The following is a 23,073-nucleotide window of genomic DNA, read 5'->3' as shown; positions in this document are numbered from 1 at the left end:
TCCAGGCTCGGCTTTCTTGACTCTTCAACCGAGCTTTTTGCTCTCTTTCAAATGGATCTCCACCAGATGCAGTTCTCAGTTCTCATCACAGCACAACACATCAAGAGCACATCAAAAAGCCCAAGGCTCTGATCTCACAGGGCGCTGGCCGACCTAGCTTTTTGCGAAGTACACATTCTCGACCTCGATACTATCGACCTGAGCAATCGCTGCGTCAACGGACAGCATACTCCTTCCTGGATGGGTGGGCTTTCCCCGATATGTGCTTTGCTTGTTTCACTTGCTGAAAGCTGGATTATTAAAATGCCAATGCCGCTTGAAGTGGTGATTGAAGTGGTGAGTGGTTGCTCCAGAACATATTCCTGCCAGGAAGGAACCAACATCCTCAACCAGCAGTGACCATCAAGGGAGCTGCGCACAGGGTTGGATTATGCGGACGAAGGGTGGAGCCTACTTAACCATCTGCCGGTCCCATCGAGAAGGAGACAAGGAGAATAAACTCAGACTACTTCTTGAGTATTGTTTTGCAAAACGTGGAGCGAACGAGCGAATTCATTTGTTTCCTGTCTGGGAGGGTTCTATTCTAGCTTCGTGGTCTGCGGCAGTAGCAGTAGTAGTAGCAGCAGGGGTAGTAGGACCAGTACTAGTAACGACCTCATAGCATGGCTTGGAAAGGCATCCTCCAGGATAATAGGCCCCGGCACGGCCAGATAATCTTACCTATCTTTAAGGTATGCACGCATGCATGCATGACTCAGATAGAACAAAACAATAAATGGAACAGGCAGACCAGACGGTTTTTAATTACAGTGATTTTACGTGATCAATGACATTTCCTCGTTCCGTAACTCGACGTGACAAGAGATGAAACATATTATATCATAGCCATATCACTCCATATATCCACCATGCCAAATCCGAAAATGGCCCCCGATCTGCAACCTCAAGCGTGAAACATGAAACCTGAACCATTGTAGCCAGCCACCTAATAAATAGTCCACATGCAGACGCACACGCACGCGCACGGGCGACCACTAGAATCCCAGAAGGAGAAGGAGGACGAGTGAACCCAAACCCCAAGCCAAAACCAAGTTGAAAAGAGATGACACAACAGATCCAGATCCAAATGCCAATGTACCTGACGATCGAACGGCACCACTTCTCATTCCCGTCTGCGTCGGCAGAGTTAGTTGTCCACCACCAGCTCCCAACGATGCCGTATTGGACGGTGGTACCGGTACTGGTCCCTTATTACCACCCACATTCATGGTGTTGTTCAGTCTCGGGGCCGAGACCGACGGCAACGGCAACGACACATTAAACGTGAATTTCGCAGGTACGGGCGCCAATGTTATTGTGATTGTGCTGGTTGCAAACACTTCTCCCACGCCTTGGGATTCTTCTCCTGCTCCTGCTCCTGCACCTTTCTCTGGTTGTTGTTCGTTGTTCTGCGCAGTTACGCCAGTTGATACAGGTGCAGCTGTCTGTGCAGGTGTCACATGTGCAGCGGATACCATTGACCACGGAATTGGAAAGGTATATGCCGAGAAGGGGGCGTGAGGAATACCTTCATCACCAGGCACCGCAGCAGTGGCTGTCGCAGACCAAAAATCAACTTGACTTTGGAGCGTTGATATTGCTGATTCACATGGGATTGTCAATGTTGTCGTAGTCGTTATACTCGCGTTGTCCTGGTCTGGCGAACTATCACCACCATTGTCATCACCACCACCACTAACGGGAGATGTAGAGGGACACGGTAGTACCACCGTAGTCATGGTCATCGGGACCTCCGCCTCCGGCATGTCCGTACATCCGCAATGCATCATTGTCACAGTAGTTGTCAAACAGGTCGCTGTTCTGATTGGACATGTCACAGAGTGTAGGGCGCAGATGGTGGTGTAGGTTGTTGAAATTGTGGTTGGGTGGAATGTGATTGTTGGACTTGTAATAGGAGATGTCTGCACAGGATCATTTGTTGCCGTCGGTGTTGATGTTGTCGTTGTCGCTGTTGTTTGTGACGATGTTGACGACGACGATATCAAAATACCACTGCCACTGCCGGTGCCACTTGAAGTACTACTTCCGGTAGTTATTGTCGTCGTCATGCTCGTGGTCGTGCTCGAACTCGAAACACCAACATCAATCGGTATAGTATTATTATACAGTGTGATCAAGATGATTTCATCGGGGTCATCACTTGAGATTTGTCGTTTCGCGCGCAACAGGGAGGAAAGACGGGCGACGCCGCCGCATTTCTGGCTCGGATTTCCGGGACAAGGGGCGTTGCATGCTGAGTCGGGGTATTTGATATAATCATCAGATTCAGAAGAACCCAAGTCGGGAGAAAAGTTGGAGCAGAAACATTGCCTGTGAGAAGAGGACGATGGTTAGTACCATCTGTGGGTCGCAAGGGGTGTTTTTTGGGAGAGAGTTTGACGGCAACTTGGGGGTTCAAGGGAGGCAAGAGAGCAAAGTCGACCCTCTTGAAGGGCTTTCTTTGATATAACCATCGCACGTAGTTTTCCTGCTGCGGATCGAGGGAAGATACAAAGAGGCTCCCCTCATTGGTAAAAGGCACAGCATCCAGCTCAGGGCTGAAGGCCAAACAAGCAAGAGTAGCCAAAGCGAAGATGACAAAGACAAAAATAGTACTTACAAATCAAATATTCCGGCATAACGCTGCCTCGAGCAATCCGAGACACACTGTTCGACAGACATGGTCTCCGAGGTATCGACGAGCAAGAACGAATCGGCAAACCGCGAGCCAGGTCGTGGACCGAAACAGCCGGCATATTTAAACGAGGCCACTTCCGAGGGGCCGGGAAGCGAAGAGGATTGAGATGTGGACGACGTTATCGGGATCGAATTTTGCACTGTTGTAGTGGTCGTCGTGAATGTTTCGAGGGAAGATGAGACTGAAGTGGTTGACGGAGGTGGAGGCGAGGATGTCTGAACAGATGTAGTTGTAGTCGTAGGCGCAGATGTGGATGTGGATGTGCTCGTACTTGTGCTGGTATCACTCCTGGCTACTAGAGAGCCAGTGCTCGTGGTTGTGGTCGATTGAACTGTCGTCGCGGACGCTGTAGTGGTCGGAGAGTGCTGATCAGGAGCGGATGTTGTAGTGCTGGGCGAGTGTGCTGGAGATGTCGACACGCTCGAAGTCTGGGCCGATGTTGGCGACAGGGAATGACTTGTGGATACAGTACTCGTCTGCACTGAGCTGTGTGTGGGCATACTTGACGTTTGTGAGTGCTGTGTCTGGGACTGGCTTGGTGATGGCGTGGTTGTACCAAGAGATGTGGATGAAGACTGCATTGTGGTGGTAGACGTTGAAGTGCCTGTGGAACTCGACGAGCTACTGGCTGTAGTTGAGACTACCTGGGTTGTGGACTGGCTTGTTGTGGACGAAGGCTGTCGACTTGTACTAGTTGTTGAGGTGGACGGCGACCGTGTTGATCCTGAGCTGCTCCGCGCTGAAGATGTGGACAAGGTTGATGACGATGAAGAAGTACTCGTAGGCGAAGCAGAGACAGAAGATGAACTCGAAGCAGACGACGTCTGAGACAACGATGTGGTCGCCGTCGACATCGTACTTGACGAACTGGTAGAGGTGGACGAGCTAGTCCGAGACCGACTTCGACTCGAACTCGTCGTGGTGGTAGAGTCTGTCGTTGAGCTGGAGCTGGTGTCCGTACTAGTTTGACCTCCACCCATACCAACTCCATCCGTGTTGGAATACGCCGGAGTACCCGTGATCAGGACAAATGATGTAGTCGACGACGCGGAGGGGTTGACATAGGTCTGCGGCGTCACGGTCGTGGCCACATACGACGTCGTACTCGTGCTTGAGACGGTCATGTTGGGATTGTCGGTGATTTGAGGATAAGCATAGTATATCAACCGAGCACCATTGAACCGTGCGTCAATCGGGTTGCTTGAAATGCTGCTCTTCCAGTAGCACGCCTTGTTGCTCATCTGATACGTAACACCGCCGCAGCTGTTGGCCGTGATGTTATTGTTCCAGTAGCTGCAACCTGCCACGCAGTCTTCAAACGAATTCACCGCAAACCCACGGTAAGGAGCACCGATATTGGATCCGGCTGGGTTCACGCCGCATTCAATCTCATACTTCAACCCTGCGGTTTGGACCACGGTGAAATTGTAGGTTGGACAAAGCGAGGTTGTTGGTGCGGACGTAGGGACACTGCTTGTCGAGATGCTGGATCTTGTCGGCTGATCGCTTGCTATGTAGGGTGTCGCCGTTGTGCTGGCATTGGGAGTAGGGTCGACAAGCTGGTATACCCGAATTGAATTGATACTCCAGTATCTGGTCGATGTCAGCAGCAAACCAAAGGAGCATAATTTATGACATACGATGCTTGAAAAGCCCCCGGTTCAGAAGCAACATATTGCTTGCAAGTAGAGTAGCCGGTGGACGTCGCACAGGAGCCTGTAGTTGAATTCCACACACTTGCCTGTCCGGCATACTCTCCACAGAACGTATTGTCCAAAACAATCTTGTGCGCCTGAAAATGGTCGTCGATAACACAAGAACCTTGCATGTTGGCGGCTGGAAGACCCCAGTTCGCGGGATTGGGAGTTCTGCTTAATATATCGGACGGGATAGAATTCCGTTGGAAGAACCAGACCCGGATGTAGTCCGACGTCCACTGCATCGCATAAATGCCACCTCCAACGGCATTGAAGCCAGCGCCGAAACTGGCCGGTCGATTGTCACTGATTCCACAGCCTACGTTGTAGCCGGGCTACCAAGGTCAGCTGTCGACAAAACACAGTAGCTGGAGCACAATACTCACATAGTAGGCACAATTGGTCGTCTGTAACTGTCCCGTCATAGTCCTGCTGTCGCCTGCAATCGAGCAATTGGGAGATCTAGCCGATCAGCAGCAGTTCTCAACCTGCAGATTCCACAAACATACGCGTGAAGTGTCATCCCATTGTGCGTGAGAAGATTAACACCTTCCATGATATCAATTTCTCCGTTGTTAGGCCAATTCGGCCCCAGTGTCCAAACTGCCATGGTCAGTTCAAGCCTCACTTTCCCTAGGATTTGTTCATACAGGCAGGCCAAGTTCCGCAGATCCCTCCAGGAGCATGATTGAAATCTCCTATGAATAAACCGTGGGTCCATGATCGCTGTGTGGAGATCCTAACACTGGGTCTGCCCGCTGCGTCCGTCGAACCGATGGTACTTGTGTAGTCTGTCCCGATATAAACAGGCGAGGTATCACTGGAGTTGATCATGCCAGCCCCTTGGGCTGAAGAGCGGCTGTAATATCTGTCGCAGTGGTCAGTCGTGACAAAATGTACATGAGTTAAGATATATACTCACGTAACAAATCCACCGGTGGGATCGCCCCCCTGTACCAATGAGCAACTGTACGTTCCTCAACGAACGCGACACTGACCGTGTAAAAATCCCATCCATCAAAGAAGTTGTTGCCCGAGTATTCGGAGTCCAGTTGATAAATAGAGCTAGTCTGGCAAACGACACGATTGAAATAGTAAAAGGATACGAACAGAATATAAACACTGACATGGTTTGTTAGAAAGGAACGGACCGCCATGATCGGCGACAAGTTAAAAATCGAAGCTCATAGAAGAGATGTTTCAATGTTGGAGCGACGGCCATCTTGAAGACTCGGATGGGTAGGGCAGAAGTTGAAATTCCAACGCGAGGACAGCAAGGAATGTGCGCGGGACCCGGTCACAACACAATGGAGAAGGGGCACATCGTTCCGGTTCGCTATGTAGATCTGAGAGAAGCCCTCACAATATCCCTTTGCCAATCCACACTGGCCTGGATCTTTTTCTCAACCACAGACACAATGGACGACAGCTGACCTGGGACTGCCCAACTGACTGGGTCACGTGGGCCAGGTGTCAACCGGTCAGTTGTCAACAACAGGCCTCGTGAGGTGATCCATGGTGTATCAACGCGCATTGAGATCAGGTCGCATTCGCTCGACGCAGCCTCCGCGGCGAACTGCTCAACATTCGGGAAGGTGTACTTGTGCACATCGAGAGGCCGAAGTTAGCTCAGGACTTGCCAAGCTGGAGAAGCCTTCGGGATGAAGGTGCTCCTCAAGCTAATCTCGCAGAGCCGGCGTCGTAGGACTAGTCCTGGGCGTCCATTCCATGATCCGTACGCGCGTGAAAGACAAAGGACCCAGACCAGCACTAGTCCTGCGGTGAGGGAGAGGTTGGAGTCCCTACCGGCGCATTTCGCAGATCACACTTTCTCCGGTTCAGACGACACCTTCTCGCTCGAAGTGCGCTCCGGTGAGTCGGGATCCTCAGCAACGTGTATCGACTGCTGTATGGGTACGGCATCTTCCTTCTTCTCTTCCGGGCTAGATGGGGCAAACGGCTGAGGTCGTCCCTCATCCTTACCAAACTCTTGATTTCTTTCGACGGTCTGAGACTGTGGCTTCTGCGGTACACCCTTGCGCATATTGTACCCTCCTCGCCAGCCAACCCAGCCTCGCTCATGAGGTCCTCTCACAAAGCAAACCAACAGCGCCCCGCAGACGAATCCAACACTAGCGGACCCCGAGGAGACCCAGCCACCATTGGCGTAAAGATGATTTCCCACCGCCGTCCCAATGAGCTGCCCAACAAACACGCTGACCATATAAGCGGTGTTGACACGGTTTCTCGCCTTGGGAGCGACTCCATAAATCGCGGTACGGTTGGCAATCTGACTCGTCTGCAGGCCGATATCTATACCGACAGCTTGCAGGATGGGGCCGACAACAGTGAATTTCCCGGTATACGTTCCGATGACGACTCCGACCAGACATACCAACTCACCTATGATGACCGAAAACAGAGGTTGATGCTTCTCCATGACGGTCCTGGCAAAGATGGGGCCCCAAGTCATGCTTCCAATGCCGATGAGGGCGAACAACCCAATCACAAGGGAGCTGTAGTGGTAAGGTGACCCAGCCAGGAGGAAAGTCAAGGTGGTCCAGAAACTCGTGAATATGGTCGAGGTCAACAGTCCCACGAGACACGCTTGCACAAGGACCGGATGTTCCGCCGCCAGCTTTAATATGTCCCAGAGCAGAAACGGGTATTTCTTCCAGATATTCACGCCTGGGTTTGTAGATGGGTAGTCTGGCATGAAAAAGTAAAGCAGGATCAGGATGAGATATTGCAATCCGAACGAGATCCAGTAGATATATCGCCATCCGATGAATTGGGCCACCACACCAGACAGCAGTCGAGCCATGAGCATTCCCAATAACATGCCCGACACCACAATAGAGAGCGACGTTGATCGACGGTGCGGTGGTGCCATGTCACCTACCAGAGGTAACATCAGTTGCGGTGTGACCGTGGTGACACTGGTGACAAAGGATATGGCTCCGAAGGCAGCGAACGACTTGGTCACACAGAGGCCGATCCTGGCTCATCCTGTTAGCTAGATGTATATGTATTTCTGCCACTCCAGGGCTCAATTCAGGACGTACCATAGTGTCGCGGTGAACCAGACGAGCCACAGCACGAATGGCCTCCTCTTGACCAAATCCCCCAACGGACATAAGAACAACAAGCCTCCTGCGTATCCGGCCTGCGCGAGGGTGGGGATGTACGAGGCCTCTTCGTCAGTAACGTGGAAATCGTCGGCGAGGAGGTTGAGGATGGGATGGTTGTAGTAGAGATTGGCAACCGTGAAACACCCTGCAAACGCTACACCACTGGTATCAGCACCGTTGGCCTCTTAATCGTTGAGGGTCTCCGTTCGTGGCCTACCAAACAGCAAATTCAGTCCCATCGAGAATTCGAATGGTTTGTCCGGGTCGTAGCGACATCGCGGGGGCACATATGTCAAGCAATCATGCGCCGCCTGCACAAGGCCTCGTTTGGTCGTCGGCAATCCATTCTGCAAGACGGGTTCGCCCGCTGCCGTCTTCGAGATCTCGTCTTGGTTGTTGGTCACCGTCGACGGCGGTTCAGATGACTGCGACATGACGGAGCAGCCCAGATCTTACCCTCACCAGCACACAACAACACAGACGAGCGGCCGGCCATTGCCTGAGGCGGGAGAATGGTACGGAATATAAACCCAGAAAACACGGCTGGAGGCTTCGTACAAAAAAAGGGTTCAATGCCGCTGTCGTTGTCCACAAGATGACCCCGAAGATGAATCTTGGATCTGCTTATCTCCGTCCGGGGGGTTTCCGCTCATCTCCCCCAACGCGCACGCAATTGGGGAGTTTTCGGCAAACACGGCATTAAGACCGACGAGAGACTGCGAAAGAATCGTCACTTCTATTGTAGCAGTATACATGTCTGGCCAATTTCAGATTAGACAGAGGAGACTGTAGCAAGCCGCCAGAATAAATCGCTGTAGCAACTCGGCAGCCTTTTGCTCGGAGGGCTGCCATCTCCTATTCTACCACAGAGGTTCCTCAAATGTATGACCACCACCCCGACGGTCTGTCATCTGCATAGAACGCGTACTTCAGGGCGAACAGGTCATCACGTCGTGTTCTCAGGCCAACAAGCAATAACACAGGATAACAAGCATTTAGCCTCGCCTTGGTATATAAGAAAAACGGGAAACAACAACAATTTTAGCCACCCCTGGGTCGCCGGTCGTCGGTCGTCGGTCGTCAGTCGTCAAGGTCGTGAGGTCGTAAAGCGCTGCCATGCATTACTTCGCCTTCATGCGGCGGTATTCGGCGCCAATCTCCTCGATAGTTTCTACAAAACCCGCTGCGTCTGTCCAAGTCAGGGTCAATCAGGGTTAACTGTACGCGCAATCGCCGTGCTTGTCCATACCTTGCGTCAATTCAAAATCAAGAAAGTGCTCCCCGCTGGCGGCGACATGGGGCGTATACTGCGACGAAAAGACTCGCCGTTGCAGTTCGGCCAGATAGACAGTTGAGCTATTCTTCAGCCAGCGAAGCCAAGTAGGAGATGTGATGTTGTGAGTGATGAAAGCCGTCCAAATAGGGGTGCTGCTGAAGGTGTCAACATCGCGCGCCCCTCGACTTGATATCTACTCACTGCCGCATGTCTCCATCAAGAATCGATGCCTCGAGCCGAACGGCGTCAGTGCTCTTGTCTCGATACACTCGCAAGGCATGTCTGTACCCGCTATCCCGAATTGCTCTGGACGAGTCAGCATGCCATGTCCATGCCAGAGAACCATCCTTCCGTACCCGCTAAACTCTGTCATCTCCCCCTTGAGAACATGATCCAAGACCAAGGTATTGCTAACGTGTTTAGCACCATCGTGAGATCGCAATGACAAAAAGGTACAGTGGAACACCACTAGCCCTAGCAGGCGTCAGCGAAATGTATGTGCCCAAGCCGACGCAAATCCTTACATTCGTATGAAGTGCACTTGAGACTGGCCCAGCATGTACTGGTGGCCACCACGGTAGGACGACAGAGGTATAGGAAAGGTCCAGATCGTCGTATGTGCAAATCAGTCAGAGCCCAACAGGATCGCCGAGGCTCTTTTTTGCTTTCCGACCACTCGCACACAATCTTGCACTGATGGTCGCGAGCTCTACAGTACAGTTTCACCCGAAGACCGCCAGGAAATTTACTGTTTCACGTCAATGATTGGAATTGCATGAGTTCATTGTCTCACATCTTGAAGATTCTTTCAAACTCCAAGTCCGGGAAGCTGCGGCCTCGGCCAGCACTGTCTCCAAAGCAGCACGAGCTGATCAAGTTCGTCAGTGTCAGAGACACAGAGAATGCAAAAAAGAACTCACGGCCGAGGATCATCATCAAAAGGGGTGAATGGAAGGTTATCAAATATGGTGGCAGCCCAATGGGGTGTTCCAGGCTCTGCACTCGCTGTGGAACTGAGAATGGAACCGGCGGTGGTGGCGGGAGAAGAAACACCCGGCGGGCTGGGAGCTGCTGGTTGGTGAAGAGTCTCATAGTTTTCTTGGGAGGAAGTAGGAGACATGGGCCGTTGAGTTTGCAATGGCGCAGGCCTGACACGTTCGTGAGAAGGAGGTTGTCTCATAACTGCCGTCCCGTCAGTGCACCAGGTCAACCTTCTATGTAGTTTGGTACCCGCCTGGCGGTTGAAGTGTTGCCATGGAAAGGTTGGAAAGAGCCTCTGTGGCCGAGATCAACCGCCTGTTGTCGCGCTGTAAAGTTTGTAAATCGTAGATCTCTTCACGTAGGTCTTGCATCCGGGTCCGACTGGAAGACTTGCTGTCCGACAATAGTTTGAGTGCCAGTCCAACTCCCGCGCGAACACAGGTTCGACCTACCTTCTCACCATCCTAGAAAGTGCGCTGAGAAAGAGTTGATACGTTTCCAATCGCATATGGAGGGCCTGTTTGCCCATGTCGAGGCAATACCGACTGATCTCCCTCCACGCATCTTGGTAAGCCGCTCTGGTGGGATTGAGAGGGATCTTGCCCAGGATTGTCCAAACGTCCCCGAGAGTGAAGGCCACGCTGGTCTGCACCAGTTCCAGGTCGTCGGCAACCGACCGGCTTATGACCCCTCTCGCAGCTTCAATCTGGACATCGAGACCTCGGAGTTCCCAGCTGAGATTGTTCAGCCAGGTGATCGCCAGGGTGATTTCTCGCTCCTGGTCCGGGTCGTAGTTTCTAATGATGCTGAGGATGTCCGCAATCTCCAGGGCTCGGCGAGCCTCCTCGCGAAGTAGTAGCTCCATGCATGGTAAACGACGATGGGCAACAATGAAGAGACAAAGACAGAGCGCAAAATCAGATTCCGACTAAGTCCATGATGAGTCTGAACCTCGACCTCTTTTCCAGGTCGGCACACTCTCCAGAACCGTCCGGGCGGCGTTGGAACGCTCGTAATACGTGGAGACCAACCATATGCAGGTCGTTGACGTGTCAAGCGGACAGCAGGCGAAACCGATGGTCAACGGCGCTGCTGCATGATCCACTGAGGCATGGCACACGCCCATTTGTCGCACCCGGTCATTGACAGACGCACTGCAGCATAAGCTCTGAGGTGGTTCCCGTAATGCTCTGTCAGTGTCGAAGGGCCAGTTGGACATTTTTCCTTTTTTGCCGTTCGAGGTTGGTGAACCCGGGGTGTTCCCGGGGCCTTTCACGTCCTTTTGGCGAACAGTAGTACCGCCCCATAGAGACAAGCGGCATACCTGTAGGCGTTGTCACCTAGGGTCTAGGCATGCGCAGGACTAGCTTGCATCGCGTTCAAGTTGGAGACAAGCGATGCCTGTCACGCAGTACGACGTGTGCTTACATCTTGAAAAGATGCAACGGAACCAGGTTCATGGAGGAGAATACTGTCTTACCTTGCTTCGATTTCGACCATTAGAGGGCCGTCGTCGGAAGTCTTTCTCTCCTCTGTTGCTGGGTGTTTGGGCGTGTGATGGTGGCTTACAACAGGGTCATTGACAGGTAGTTGAAATGGTCGCTCGATCATTGTCCTGTATTTTGGTTTGGAGAAGAGAAAGCTGTACGGCTCCTGATATGTATAACTCAAAGGAGGCTGAAAGAGCAGCCGCTGGGCATTGCGTTTGCTCCCGGGGGGAAGGCCAAGGCGCGAGTCATACGTAGAAGGGGCCAAAAGCGCGAAGTCAAGGTGCCCAGGTCGGCCACAGCAGACTGAGTTCGGATTCAATGTGTACATAGCCCAGCCGAGATTCCTGCGCCCCCAGCAATCTGAAAGAAGGACATTCGATGAGGGCGGACGGCGTGTGAAGATCTACTGTATGATCAAAGTTGAAGGGGAACGGTGCTTCTAGTACTATGTGGATGTTGTAGAGCTTCAACTCCCGGCAACACGGTCGACACGCGCGTCAGTGCTCGACGCGTTCCATGTCGTCCGCGCGCCGAGATCTTATCTTAGAAACACCCGAGCAGACTCCTACTAGTAAAGGTCGGTCACAAGCCAAGGTGTACTTGATATTGCATTGCATAATGAGCTAGTATACAGCAAGTACCCCCCGGTATGCTCAACACATGAGGTTGCAGCTCGATCGTTCGCCGTGACACAGGCGTGTCTTGTGTGTCTCCCCCGGCCATGTCTTACACGCTCGATGCATTTCGCGTAATATGCTGCAAATGAAGCATACCGACCGTTCCGCAGCCGACTCCAAAAACCCACGCCCTCCCAGCCAGTCATTGCCTAGTGAAAGCATAACGACAAAATAGGAGAATGAAAGGCGACCATGTCAACGTGTATTAACCATGTGTCGCATCAATCATTCGTCGTCATCAGAAGCATCACCGCCGGCCTGGTCGTGCGTCAGATAAACGTTCTAACTCCTTAGAGTGGGTTGGTTGAACTCACTTGATACTTGGCCTTTTCATCTTCATACCGCTTCTTGTCGGCTTGGGCCTTCTTCTCGTATGGCTCACGCTGCTTTTCATTGAGCGCCTTCCATCGGTCACCTAAGACCTTGCCGACTTGACCTGTACAGGCTATGAGTATGCGCGGGTGAGCACGTAGTGGGACGAATGGGCCTACCGAAGCTGATGCCTGGGTTTTCTTCACGGACCGATTCGCGCTGTTCGTTGGCGAAGAACATGTATGCGGAGAGTCCTCGCTTGGGCGCGTTGGGGTCTGAGAGTCGTCAGTTCTGCTCGAGCGATCCTGCAATGTGGACTTGAGTGTGTGTACTGACCCTTCTTCTTCTTCTCACCGCGACCCTTGGTCTTGGAGGATTTGCTGGCTTTAGGCATTGTGTTGTTCGTAAAGGGTTCTGAACTTTGGAGAGAGGCAGGTGTTCTAGAAAAGAAACGCGTCAGTATATTGCAGGTATATGTAGGACTTTGCGGAAGCAGGTGAGGTTGAAAGTGTGACAAAGCAGTGGCAGCGCAAGCAATGAAATTTGGCGACAATGGTCCTGCGAAACCAATGCAGGGCATCTCAATGCATGGGAGTCGCTCGCAGGTAAAAGGTTGCGCAGGTGATTGCGTGCAGTGTTGTTTGGTAAGGGCGCAATCGCGCTCCAAACGCGTGTTTGCTCATGACCAAGCGCATCCATAAGGGAGCTAGACGGACCAACGATGCGAAAACGCGTCCAAGAAGAGAATTGCGCGATGCGAATTGTGGTTGTGGCTATTAGCCTGTGATGATGCGGCGACCATGGCGGCGGCCGCTGCGACGGCGACGGTGAGGTTGCGGGAGAGGGCAAATAGGGTCGGATGATGACGAGAAGGGCATTTTGAACGGGGATTTTGCGAGGAATCAATGAGCGACAACAGAGAAAAAAGTTGGGCGACGAGGTGGTAGATGGTAGAGAAGAAAGGCGTGTACTTACCAAATGGCGTATGTGTAGGAACAGTGGGCGTAGAATGCGTGCACAGCGAAATGGGTGAGTACAGCGCAGAGGAAGCAGTACTGTGAGAGAGCAGCAGTAGTAGTAGGAGGAGTAGTAGGAGTAGTAGTAGTAGTAGGAGAGGGAGGGAGAGTGGCAGAGTGCCAGTGCCACTGCGAGCGGGAGTGGGAGGAGCCTGACCGACCACTGGCTGGCGGGCTGGCTACTGCTACTAGCTGACTGATTGCCCAGTGACTGACCGCAGTGACTGATCGTTACCCGGTATTGTTATTGCCTGCCAGTGACAGGGAGTCAACTACCGCTGCTGCTATTGCCCTCCTAGGCACCTCCCTTGGTGCTACGGCTGCCATCACTGGCACGACAGCCACTACTAGTACTGCTACTACTGCTATCACCCCCATTGAGGTGTATTGTTACTCGTACGCGAGTCCGTCAGTCGGTCAGTCACTACTTGCCAGTGCGGGCCTGGGCCGGCAGCTGGTGCCCAGTGTGGCCGTAGCTACCTAGGTACACTCCTGGCAACTGGCAGTGCGAGGCAGCGAGCAAACCCCCCGATCACTGATCGCAAGTCAGCTTTGCTCCCTCGCTCCGGGCGCAGGGCCACTCACAGCGCGCGCAGCACTCACAGGCGCCCGCCGGCAGCCAAATGCCACGCCAGATCAGTCAAACAATAACAATCCTGATCCCTAACGTGAACAAATGACAACGCCCAAATCATTAGTAGGCGGGCAAAACTGTACCACGATCAAATCATCCCCTATCTCCATCAACCGCCAACTGCTACTGGCGGTAGAGCAACATGCCATCATCATCAACCTCATCCTCCCCTCGTCCTTGCTCTGTGCTGCTCCTCCCTCTCCTTCTCCGTGCTCTTCCTCCCTCACTTCCTTCGCTTCTCTTCCCTTCCTCTCCTACCTCCCTTTGACCCAACCACCCACTAGTAGATCGTCAAACACGCAATCTGATCTCCTTAACTTTCCACCCTCGCGTCATTCTGTTCAGCAAACTCCTTTGCTCTCAATCCATCTTACATCATCCTCACATAATAGTAACTTGAACCTGTTCCGCCTGCACTTCAGCTGCACTTCAACATTTTACTTTCTCCTGTAGCAGCAGCCATTTCGCTATCGCTTGATGACTTGCAGGACGGGCGCGTTTCGGCACGGCATCCAGGCGCATCACGTGATCGAGCATGAATACCGTGTTTTGATCCAGCTCTAATTATCAACATGCTTCGTGTGATGACATTCCTAGTGGTAGGTTGCTACGTTGAGCTCGCCCATGGGCCTGATGGCACTCTGCACTGGCAACTTGATTTGGAATGAGGTTCCTCGGGCCAATGCACCGGCACTTCAAACACGAACTTCAAGTTGAAACGTCACCCAAGATCACGTGCCCTACTCGTTTTCCTGCTCGGCCGAATAACCTTCCGGTGGTCACCGCTACTACTACCTATTACTAGTACCTAGGTACAATAGGACGTTCGGGACATATACGCAGATGGAAGGATTGCCTATCATGTTGTTCAAGTTCATGTCCGATAGTTCACGGTTAGAGAAACACACAGTGCCTGCATTGTCTGCTAGCTAGAGTAAGAAACGACAGGCCCTATGTCTCGTACAGCCGCTGCGAGCTTCTTCTTGTAAACTAAGACCGGTACTCCATGCTAAACAGCTTATCCCAAGCTCTGGGCTTCGAGGGAGATGGGGAAGACACACTCGAGGATCCCACCTGTCGGGCGGGCCTCGCTGTCGGTGTCTGCCCGACAACGTTTCGTCTCAGCGTTGATTGCGACGCAGGGCGTGACAAACTTGTGGAAGAGATATCTCCCGTAGTGTTGCTGTTCATGTTGTTTGCTCGCTGGGGATGTAGGGGCGGGTGGTGGCGGAGACGCTCCAGCACAACACCAACACCACCAGGTTTCGTATCGGGACGATAGTACGACAAATCGTACATTGGGTTGCGTTTGGTACTCATGGACACAGCCTCCCCGGGAGCGACAGAGGCAAATGGACCAGGACCGGTCTAAAGGTGAATTGATTCATCATCAGCCAACTCAACTTGTCAAGCAGCAATGCTTCATGGGCCGAGCAGGAGATCCCTCCTCACCACTTCAAAGACCTGTGCATCTTCCCTGTCCGTCGCGCTGGCGGCGGTCGGCTGGCGGACCATACTCGCCACAGGGCCGGCTTGGTTGTCAGGTCGTGCCGCCTCTCCCTCATCACGCTCCGTCTCTGCGTCCGCGTCTGCACCCGCTTCGTCGCATTCGGGTTGAGCCTGCTCTGCATCGGTGTCGCTTTTGATCGGTGCGAGTGGCGCCTTGCTGGTCATGTCCTTAACATTACTGCCACCCCGGCTGGCGCCGATGGTATCGTGTTTGCCCTTGAGGTCCACGCTCTTTTTGCTGCCCGAACTGGACCGACGACTGTCAAGGCTCTTGGTCAATGTCTTGGTCACCATATTTGTCGTGGCACTTGCGCCTCCCATGCCGCCTCCGATGCTCATTCCCGATTTATGTTCCTTCCGTCCCGTTCCCATGTGGCCCTTAACTTCAACGTTGGAGGCTGTGACGGTGGATTTGCCGACGGATGGCGTGCCGGGAGCGCCCAGTTTTTCTTCGGTGGCGTCAATCATGTACCATCGAAGACCATCGGATAGTTCAAATGGGTTCTCGTCTTCAACAGACCGCATAGATCCTCCATCGTCCACACTAGCGCTGGTTGAGGCATTGCCTTGCATACCTGTGGACAGGCTCCGGGACAAGTCAACCACACGTTCCTCGATCTTGGTGATCCTCGCCAGTAGCCAGTCACGTGCCTGCAGTTTGTGTGCGTCTTGCTCTCGAAGGAAATAATGGGGCGCCCCGACGTTGAATGCCGCCCACGGTCGTGTCGCTTGATTCCGAGTGGGGAGAAACAGCGCCAGGTCGCCTTCTTTGAAACTCCGATACGCGATCTTGTCATGAGCTTCTGCTTGACTCCGATGTGTCCGCTCACGGTATGCACGAGACTCCTTCTGGTATTTCTTGGCCAGGCTCTCGACGTCCTTGTAGCGTTTGGTGACCAGGTCGATCGTACTGTCGACATCGAGACGCTGCAAAGCGCCGAGGAAGCTGGTATACTTGCTTGATTCGGAGTCCAGGTCATTGTCGGACATCCAGTAGAGCGTTTCCAGATCCGAAGGATCAGAGTAGTGCTGTACAGGTGCGGAGCCGGAAATCGTACGCTTCATCGTGGAGGCCCCGGAGCCTTCGCCACCGCTGAGAATGGCACTGGCATTGACCTTTGAAGCGCGCAGGATGATCAGAGTGTCGTCTTGCTTCGACACCATGTATCCGAACTGCTCCAGCATGCGGACGATTCGGTCGTGATGATGGAAAAGACGTTCCGACAATTGCTTGGCTTTCTCGCCGCGACTATCAAGATGCCTCTTCAAAGTGTCTTGTTTCTCGGCAGCGGTCGAGGACTCACGTCTCAGCTCTTCGATTTCGTGCTTAAGGTGCTGAATTTTGGCTTCATCTTCGGCTTTGAGGTCCAGAAGTTCAACAACTTTTTGTGCCTCCGACTGCAGCTGCTGTCTCAGCGCATCCGATCCCGTCTCGCCTGCAGCGAACTTCTCCCGGAGGCTGTGGATCTCTGCCCGCTCACTGGCTAGCTCAGTGCGCAAGCCTGACATCTTGCTTCGTTCCTGGTCAAGGCTCTCCCGCAGCTCGGCAGACTGCGTCTCGGCCATGGACAGCTGAGCTACCAAGGCCTTAACTTGGGATTCGGTTTGCAGGACCTTCTCCTCGAGCGCCTTGTTCTCTGCCAGCGCAAGTTGCAAGGAATCATCGAGACCACGAGTATGGATTGCTGCTCCCTCTGAAAGGATCTCAAGGGCATTGACAAGACGCTGGAGGTTGTCTGGAGGAGAACCAGCAGGAGACAGATTCGAATGCGCGCCTTGCAGGACGGTGATGTATTCCTGCTGTTGGTCCTCCATGATTCGGAGCTGCTTCGCCAAAGTCATGTTCTGAGCTTGTGCAGCAGCTCTTTCGTCCCTCACTTGGTGCAGCTGACGCTCCAAGTTTGCGACTTTCTCGCGTTGGATGTTGGTCTCCTTCTGAGCATTCTCAAGCTTACGCTCTGATTTAGCTACGTCCTCCGCAGCAGTTCGTTTCACTTGTTCCAACTCCTCACGGAGGTTGGCGATTGCTTGATCCTGTTCCGTCCGCAGATGGTCTCTGGACTCGTTTAGTCGATCGAGCTCGTCCTCTGCTTCGTCAAGTTTGACCTTGAGCCTATGCACTTCGTCATCCAGCAGCTGGCGCTCCTCTTCGAATTCTTGCTTCTGGGCTTCAAAGTTTGCCATGAGGTCTCTCTTGACGAGCTCGGCCTCATGCATCTTGTCTCTGCTTTCCGTGCTTGAACGTCTCTCCGCAAGGGCCTCCTCCTGCAATTTGTGGACTTGCCCTTCTAAAGCAACTATTTTCTGCACGAGAGACTTCTCATCTTGAGTATTGGACAATCGGCGGAGAGACACAGACGATCTTCTTGAGAGGTCACTCTGCCTTGCGACCGGACCCGGTGAGGGCGTCTGTCGTTCGAACTCCGCGGCGCCGCCGGGGACGAATATCCCACTAGGCGGGCGGCTCATCTGGCTTTGGCGGTGGAGCAGATCTTCTAATTTACGAACTCGGCTATCCGAAGCTCTCAGCTTCTCTTCAAGCCTAGATTTTTCGTCCTGTAAATTCTTGACGTCGGTTCCGCTGCGTAGGGCCGTACTTTGGCTGAGATCATGGATGCTTCCGTTCTTGAAAGGCTTTGGCTTCTGCTTGCGGATTGGGGCGTCCAGATCTTTCAATCGCTGTGAGAGGGCTTCGACGGCATCATCGATCCTCAAAGCCGTCAGGTCATCCACCCAGGCGAATATTTCATCCCTGATCACGAATGGCCATGAGTTCCTCGGGGCTGAGGCCTTCAGATCCACAAGGGCGTCTTTGGCGTTTAGATCCTGGTCCAAGTAATCATTATGTGCGGCGGTCCATTTCTTGCGGCGCCGTTGTTCCTCCTCCGTCTGGACGGACAGGTCTTCGTGGAGAACATCGATCTCGGCCCTCATCCGCTCCGTCCATTCCGATCGGCGGGTTGCCTCGATCAAGGTTGCACCATAAACTAATGGCAAGTGGAAAATCCGGCTCAGTAGCTGAAAATTCTCGTCGTCATGGAAATCGAGATTCGACGTAGCAGACTGGGCTTCAGCAAGGCGAGACTGAAGGCTGGAGATATTTCGAAGGGCGGAATACCACTCATTCGACACGGTATTTCTTACTTCTGACGCAGATTTGGATGCATGAATGATCTCCTCCACCACAGCTTCGAGGGCGGGTAGTAACTCTCTTGTATGGACTGCAGCCTTCCTGGAGACCGCGGCCACCGACTTCGGATTGTCTTGCATCTGCAGGACATCCTCATAGTCAAGGGTGATACGCTTGGCCAGAGTCTCAGCTTCATCCAGCAAAGCATTTGTGTCGATCTCCGGTATGGCCGTCGACCGGCGTCCTACTTCATTGGTATCGATCTTGAGCTTGTCCATGGCTGCTTGAAGCTTTTGTAGTTTCCCTTCGAACTCAGCCGAACTCTGTTGGACACTCTCGGCGGCAACATGAAGTGCATCTTGATCGACCAAGTCAAGCAGAGTGCCGATAGGAGCAGCGATGCGGTCACTTTCCTGCTCGACCTGGCGACGCAGGACCTTGGCCACGTCCTCGCGCACCGGCAACTCACCCAGTGCACCGACACGTGCTTTCCAGTTTTCGAGGACATCCCGGTGGTCTTGGATGTAGTTCTCGGCCCATTGACGTGTCTCTTCGAATCGCTGCTGTAGGGACGTCACGTGGGTTCGCAGGTTGTCCAAGGCAACTTGCTTCGATCGGGCAATGATTATGGCCTCGTCAGCACACAGCTCGATGTTTTCGACCCCGGTCCTGGCTATTTCAAAGGCTTCCAGCGCCCATGCCCGTCTTGACATGAACAAGTCCTGCCATGCCTTGAGGCTGTTCTCATCGGCGAGGGAGGAAGGGGGTGCGGAGAGCCGTGACAGTTCGAGATCGTTCCGGGTTGGAGGTTGGGCGTCGGAGGAGAGGACCTGTTTGTCGTAGACGTAGACCTCGACTTCGTTAGATAAGTTCTTGACGTTCTTGCCACGGCTGGTCATCAAGATCTGACGACCAGTCGGTATACCTGCGGTGGATTCGATCCATGTCCGCAGGGTCTCGACACGGGTATTCGGATCGGCATTGGTGTATGTGAGGCTTTGGCCGGTGTGGGAGATGTAGACCTTCAAAGCCATCACCCTGGCACCTCTGACAGCATGGTAATTCTGGATCAGGGCGTGTTGGTTATCAAACTGACGACTGATGGAAACATCGTTGCCAGCAACAGGCAGACTGATGATCTGACCCATTGTCGGTCACTTGTCCACCGTTTCGATGAATGGAGTTTAGCGTCAAAAATGGATACAGCTTAGCGTCAGATGGTGTTTTGGGTTTAGCGTGCATGTGAATGGGAGGTGAGCACGTGCAGCTTCTTGAAAACATTCTTAGTCAGCAACCCTGCTTTGATCACATGACTGTTTCGGAGCGAGTCTGCCGGAGAAGAGCGGTCAACCATCCAGACCATGCACCGGTTGCTACCCCAGGCCCACCCATATCAACAAGCTAATCCATACTATGGGGACTCGGATGGTACAGCCAATCTCCTCGGTTACATACCTAGGTACTACTGCAAAGTGTATTTGTTCATGGATGTCATTGGGCGTGCATTGAAGTGGCCCAGCAGATGCTCGCTCACAGCGTTTATCTCTGATCATGGTGACACTGGCATGACCTAGAGTTGTGCTCATGCCGATTACACTGAACCATGCTACTATCACTCACGACCTAGGACTTCTCGACAGCTTGAAGTGTTCCCAAGATCACTTGACTACCCGCCTGTGTTTGAGGGTATTTCCAATAACTTGTGACTTGGTCGTGGCCACAGGTTGCGGTGTAGGTGTTGCGCCATGCCAAACCATTTGTCTCACATTGAAAAGCCCTCCTTTTTATGGCACATAAGGTCCTGGGAAGATATCCAAGCAGCCTCGCGGTTTACGCTTGCCAACTACCTCAATGTCATTCTTTTGATTGTCTTTGTCTTCTTGGCGATTAGACAGGCCAAGGTCAAACAGGTGCGTGAACTGTTCAAGACTATCCAGTCTGCTCTATTACCATCCCCAGCACGTGTTCAACCTAACATCGCCCCAGCAAGAAGCAGCAAAAGCCGGCCATGACAACCGGTACCTCAAAGCCCCCGAGTTCCCACCAGTCGAAGAACAAGCGGACTTCGACTGGAAGACAACGGAACCATTGCAGCTCCGGCCATTCAAGCCCAAATATCACTTGACAATGGGTAAGTTCCGTCCTCCACACCCATGGCATTAGCAGTCCCATCTGCCATATGAATGTCCCTGCCCGCTTTCTTTTGTCTGTGCCCCCGCTCCCAGCGGAAAGGGAGAGACTGACCTTACCGAGCCGAGTCTGACGAATCAGCACTTGAGAATCTGTCGCCCTCGGAGCTGCTGATGATCGACAACACGTACGAGGAGCGCATCGCATACCGACGGCGCATCATGGCCGAGCACGGGAAACACGTTATCAACGTGCACGACGACTTTCGGATCCGCCCGGCCGTTGTCGAGCTGTACCAGTACCTCCTCGGCACGTACCTACCACTGCGGTTCCCGACGTTGTTCAAGCTGCACGAGACCGAGTACGAGCAAGGCAAGACATTTATGCTCGAGAATCGTGTCACGGGGGCCCTGTTTCCGGCCAAAGTGACACCGCAGACGCCAACGGAGCAGCTTCTCCATACCCTCGGCCAGACAGTGGATGAAGACTTTCTATTCCTCCTGCCGGAAGAGGACACTGAAGACCCCAAATACGTCCTTGAGGCGTATGTGAATGTGTGCCCGTCAGGATTTGATCCGGCCGAAAAGCTCGGCAAGCGTCTGGCAGCCATCCACGAGCCCGTTCCCGGCTATGCCGCCAAGCTCGAGGGTAGCATGGACCGCTTCTTCTCCAGAGTCGAGGCCGGCAAGTACGTCAAGCGGGTGAACTGGACCGTCACGACGCACAGCGAGCTGTTTGCGGCGGCAAAGGGTTCGACGCATGCCCATGAAGGTGACGTTGTCGAGGAGCTCGATCACATCGACGTCGACAAGACCTTTTTGCGCTGCGAGCGCCAAACCCTGCATCGGCTGCCCAAGTCCCAAGCGCTCGTCTTTGCATTCCATACTTATTTGTATCCTATCCAGCGGATCAAGGATGAAGGCCTCGGGGAGGAGCTGGCCACTGCAATTGACGGTCTTAAATCGGGCAATGCCCCGCAGATGCATTTCTACAAACGAGGTGCTGTCTGGGGTGAAGCTGTCAAGAGATATCTCAGGAGTTGACGGTGTCAACGCATACTTGCTTGACCTCTTGGGTGGAACCAGCAGCGCGTCTCTCTGGCACGAATGAGACAAAACGAGGATAATGGCGTATATAGTTGTACAGTCAAGTATAACTTTTGCCACTTTTACACCTGCTCTAAATCTAACGTAGCCGCTCGACAACCTTGATAAGATCTGCAGTGACGCCCATGGCCGTCACTTCGCCACCGGCACCGGCGCCCTGGATGACCAACGGGTTCGCACCATACCGTTTCGTGTAAAAGCAGATAAGGTTATCACTTCCTCTAAGGCTGGCAATGGGCGTTCCCTTCTCGACCAGTTCGAGACCGACTTTCACCTTGCCAGCAGCAACATCGACTGATCCGACATAGCGAACGACTTTTCCAGCCTTGGCCGCTTCGTCTTTATATCCTTCCATCTCGCCATCGAATTCGGGCAATCTCTGCATGAATTCATCGCTCGATTTGGCGCTCTCGAGTTCCTTAGGGATAAGACTTTGAACAGGGAAGCTGTCGGGACCTTGGACCTTGAGGCCAGCAAGTCTGGCGAGGATGGTCAATTTTCTAGCCACATCCATGCCATTCAAGTCGTCTCGTGGGTCTGGCTCCGTGAAGCCTGCCTCTTTGGCCTTGGCCACGATCTCGGACCACTTGCTGCCGTCACCGGTCCCATCTGCCGGCGCGAACGAGTTGAAGAGGAACGACATCGTGCCCGAAAAGACACCCTCGATGCGCGTGACTTGGTCGCCGGTGGAAACAAGATCCTTAAGCGTCGAAATTACAGGCAGACCAGCCCCAACGCTCGATTCATGGTATACCAGTGCCTGGCCGTCCGAGGACTCGACGGCATCGAAAATGTCGTTCCATAGCTGTAAAGTGCCGGAGAATGCTTTTTTGTTCGGTGTCACGACGCTGATGCCTTTGCGCAGGAACGATGGGTATGCGTTGGCTACGTCTTGGTTCGATGTGTTGTCCACGAGGATGGCCTTCCCTGGCGCCGAGGACAGGTAGTTCACCAGTTCGAACAGGGACAGCAGTTTTGACGTGGACGCTTGTAGATCAGAGACGGACACAGCGTCGTAGGATGGCGTGTATAGCTGCTTGGAGGATCGGGAGACGAACACCAACGTCGGTCGAAGCTTGAAGGGGAGCGATGCCAGTTGCGACAGGAATGCTGTCCCCACGCCGCCGACGCCGACAACGGCGAGATATAGCTTGGAAGCAGACATTTTGTGAGGTTTTTCGGGGCAACGAGGAGTTCGAGGTGAGAAGTGAGTAAATGAGTGTACTGTGGCAGGTGTTTGTAGGGCG

General features: G+C 53.2%; 8 protein-coding genes across 8 annotated transcripts; 1 reads left to right on the top strand and 7 right to left on the bottom strand.

Moving 5' to 3' along the window:
• Window positions 1-2,655: 2,655 nt before the first annotated feature.
• HMPREF1120_01832 (uncharacterized protein) lies at window positions 2,656-3,237 on the bottom strand (the record flags this gene model as incomplete). Its single annotated transcript, XM_009155857.1, has 1 exon — window positions 2,656-3,237. One exon carries the CDS (start codon window positions 3,235-3,237, stop codon window positions 2,656-2,658), a length of 582 nt encoding a protein of 193 aa, XP_009154105.1.
• Window positions 3,238-3,427: 190 nt separating this feature from the next.
• HMPREF1120_01831 (endo-1,3(4)-beta-glucanase) lies at window positions 3,428-5,591 on the bottom strand (the record flags this gene model as incomplete). The annotated part of the gene is made up of 8 exons (XM_009155856.1): window positions 3,428-3,561; window positions 3,720-4,330; window positions 4,378-4,769; window positions 4,812-4,896; window positions 4,944-5,037; window positions 5,085-5,302; window positions 5,357-5,385; window positions 5,433-5,591. 8 exons carry the CDS (start codon window positions 5,589-5,591, stop codon window positions 3,428-3,430), a joined length of 1,722 nt encoding a protein of 573 aa, XP_009154104.1.
• A 665-nt stretch (window positions 5,592-6,256) lies between these two features.
• Window positions 6,257-7,999, bottom strand: HMPREF1120_01830 (uncharacterized protein; the record flags this gene model as incomplete). The annotated part of the gene is made up of 3 exons (XM_009155855.1): window positions 6,257-7,433; window positions 7,500-7,719; window positions 7,783-7,999. The coding sequence occupies 3 exons, from the start codon at window positions 7,997-7,999 to the stop codon at window positions 6,257-6,259; spliced, it is 1,614 nt and encodes a 537-aa protein (XP_009154103.1).
• A 687-nt stretch (window positions 8,000-8,686) lies between these two features.
• On the bottom strand, window positions 8,687-10,687 carry HMPREF1120_01829 (uncharacterized protein; the record flags this gene model as incomplete). The annotated part of the gene is made up of 9 exons (XM_009155854.1): window positions 8,687-8,754; window positions 8,815-8,993; window positions 9,043-9,147; window positions 9,198-9,315; window positions 9,366-9,589; window positions 9,635-9,709; window positions 9,762-9,989; window positions 10,072-10,215; window positions 10,275-10,687. 9 exons carry the CDS (start codon window positions 10,685-10,687, stop codon window positions 8,687-8,689), a joined length of 1,554 nt encoding a protein of 517 aa, XP_009154102.1.
• A 1,527-nt stretch (window positions 10,688-12,214) lies between these two features.
• HMPREF1120_01828 (non-histone chromosomal protein 6) lies at window positions 12,215-12,695 on the bottom strand (the record flags this gene model as incomplete). The annotated part of the gene is made up of 4 exons (XM_009155853.1): window positions 12,215-12,247; window positions 12,304-12,425; window positions 12,481-12,576; window positions 12,638-12,695. 4 exons carry the CDS (start codon window positions 12,693-12,695, stop codon window positions 12,215-12,217), a joined length of 309 nt encoding a protein of 102 aa, XP_009154101.1.
• Window positions 12,696-15,373: 2,678 nt separating this feature from the next.
• HMPREF1120_01827 (autophagy-like protein 11) lies at window positions 15,374-19,738 on the bottom strand (the record flags this gene model as incomplete). Its single annotated transcript, XM_009155852.1, has 1 exon — window positions 15,374-19,738. The coding sequence occupies one exon, from the start codon at window positions 19,736-19,738 to the stop codon at window positions 15,374-15,376; it is 4,365 nt and encodes a 1,454-aa protein (XP_009154100.1).
• Window positions 19,739-20,089: 351 nt separating this feature from the next.
• HMPREF1120_01826 (uncharacterized protein) lies at window positions 20,090-21,969 on the top strand. Its single transcript, XM_009155851.1, has 3 exons — window positions 20,090-20,500; window positions 20,577-20,721; window positions 20,844-21,969. Exons 1-3 carry the CDS (start codon window positions 20,336-20,338, stop codon window positions 21,761-21,763), a joined length of 1,230 nt encoding a protein of 409 aa, XP_009154099.1. The 5' UTR covers window positions 20,090-20,335; the 3' UTR covers window positions 21,764-21,969.
• HMPREF1120_01825 (homoserine dehydrogenase) lies at window positions 21,906-22,991 on the bottom strand (the record flags this gene model as incomplete). The annotated part of the gene is made up of 1 exon (XM_009155850.1): window positions 21,906-22,991. The coding sequence occupies one exon, from the start codon at window positions 22,989-22,991 to the stop codon at window positions 21,906-21,908; it is 1,086 nt and encodes a 361-aa protein (XP_009154098.1).
• Between the last annotated feature and the right edge of the window lie 82 nt (window positions 22,992-23,073).

The sequence above is a fragment of the Exophiala dermatitidis genome (genome assembly GCF_000230625.1).
Source record: "Exophiala dermatitidis NIH/UT8656 unplaced genomic scaffold supercont1.2, whole genome shotgun sequence".
NCBI lineage: Eukaryota > Fungi > Ascomycota > Eurotiomycetes > Chaetothyriales > Herpotrichiellaceae > Exophiala > Exophiala dermatitidis.
The sequence above is the reverse complement of the archived record's forward strand: the minus strand, read 5'-3'. Positions and strand labels throughout refer to the sequence as shown.

What these genes read in the sequence shown, in the direction of transcription:
- HMPREF1120_01826 (XM_009155851.1), top strand. Translation starts at nt 20,336, where the DNA reads ATGCCAAACCATTTGTCTCACATTGAAAAGCCCTCCTTTTTATGGCAC. An exon ending in GACAGGCCAAGGTCAAACAG is followed by an intron (nt 20,501 to 20,576) that starts GTGCGTGAACTG and finishes ACATCGCCCCAG; the next exon opens with CAAGAAGCAGCAAAAGCCGG. An exon ending in CAAATATCACTTGACAATGG is followed by an intron (nt 20,722 to 20,843) that starts GTAAGTTCCGTC and finishes GACCTTACCGAG; the next exon opens with CCGAGTCTGACGAATCAGCA.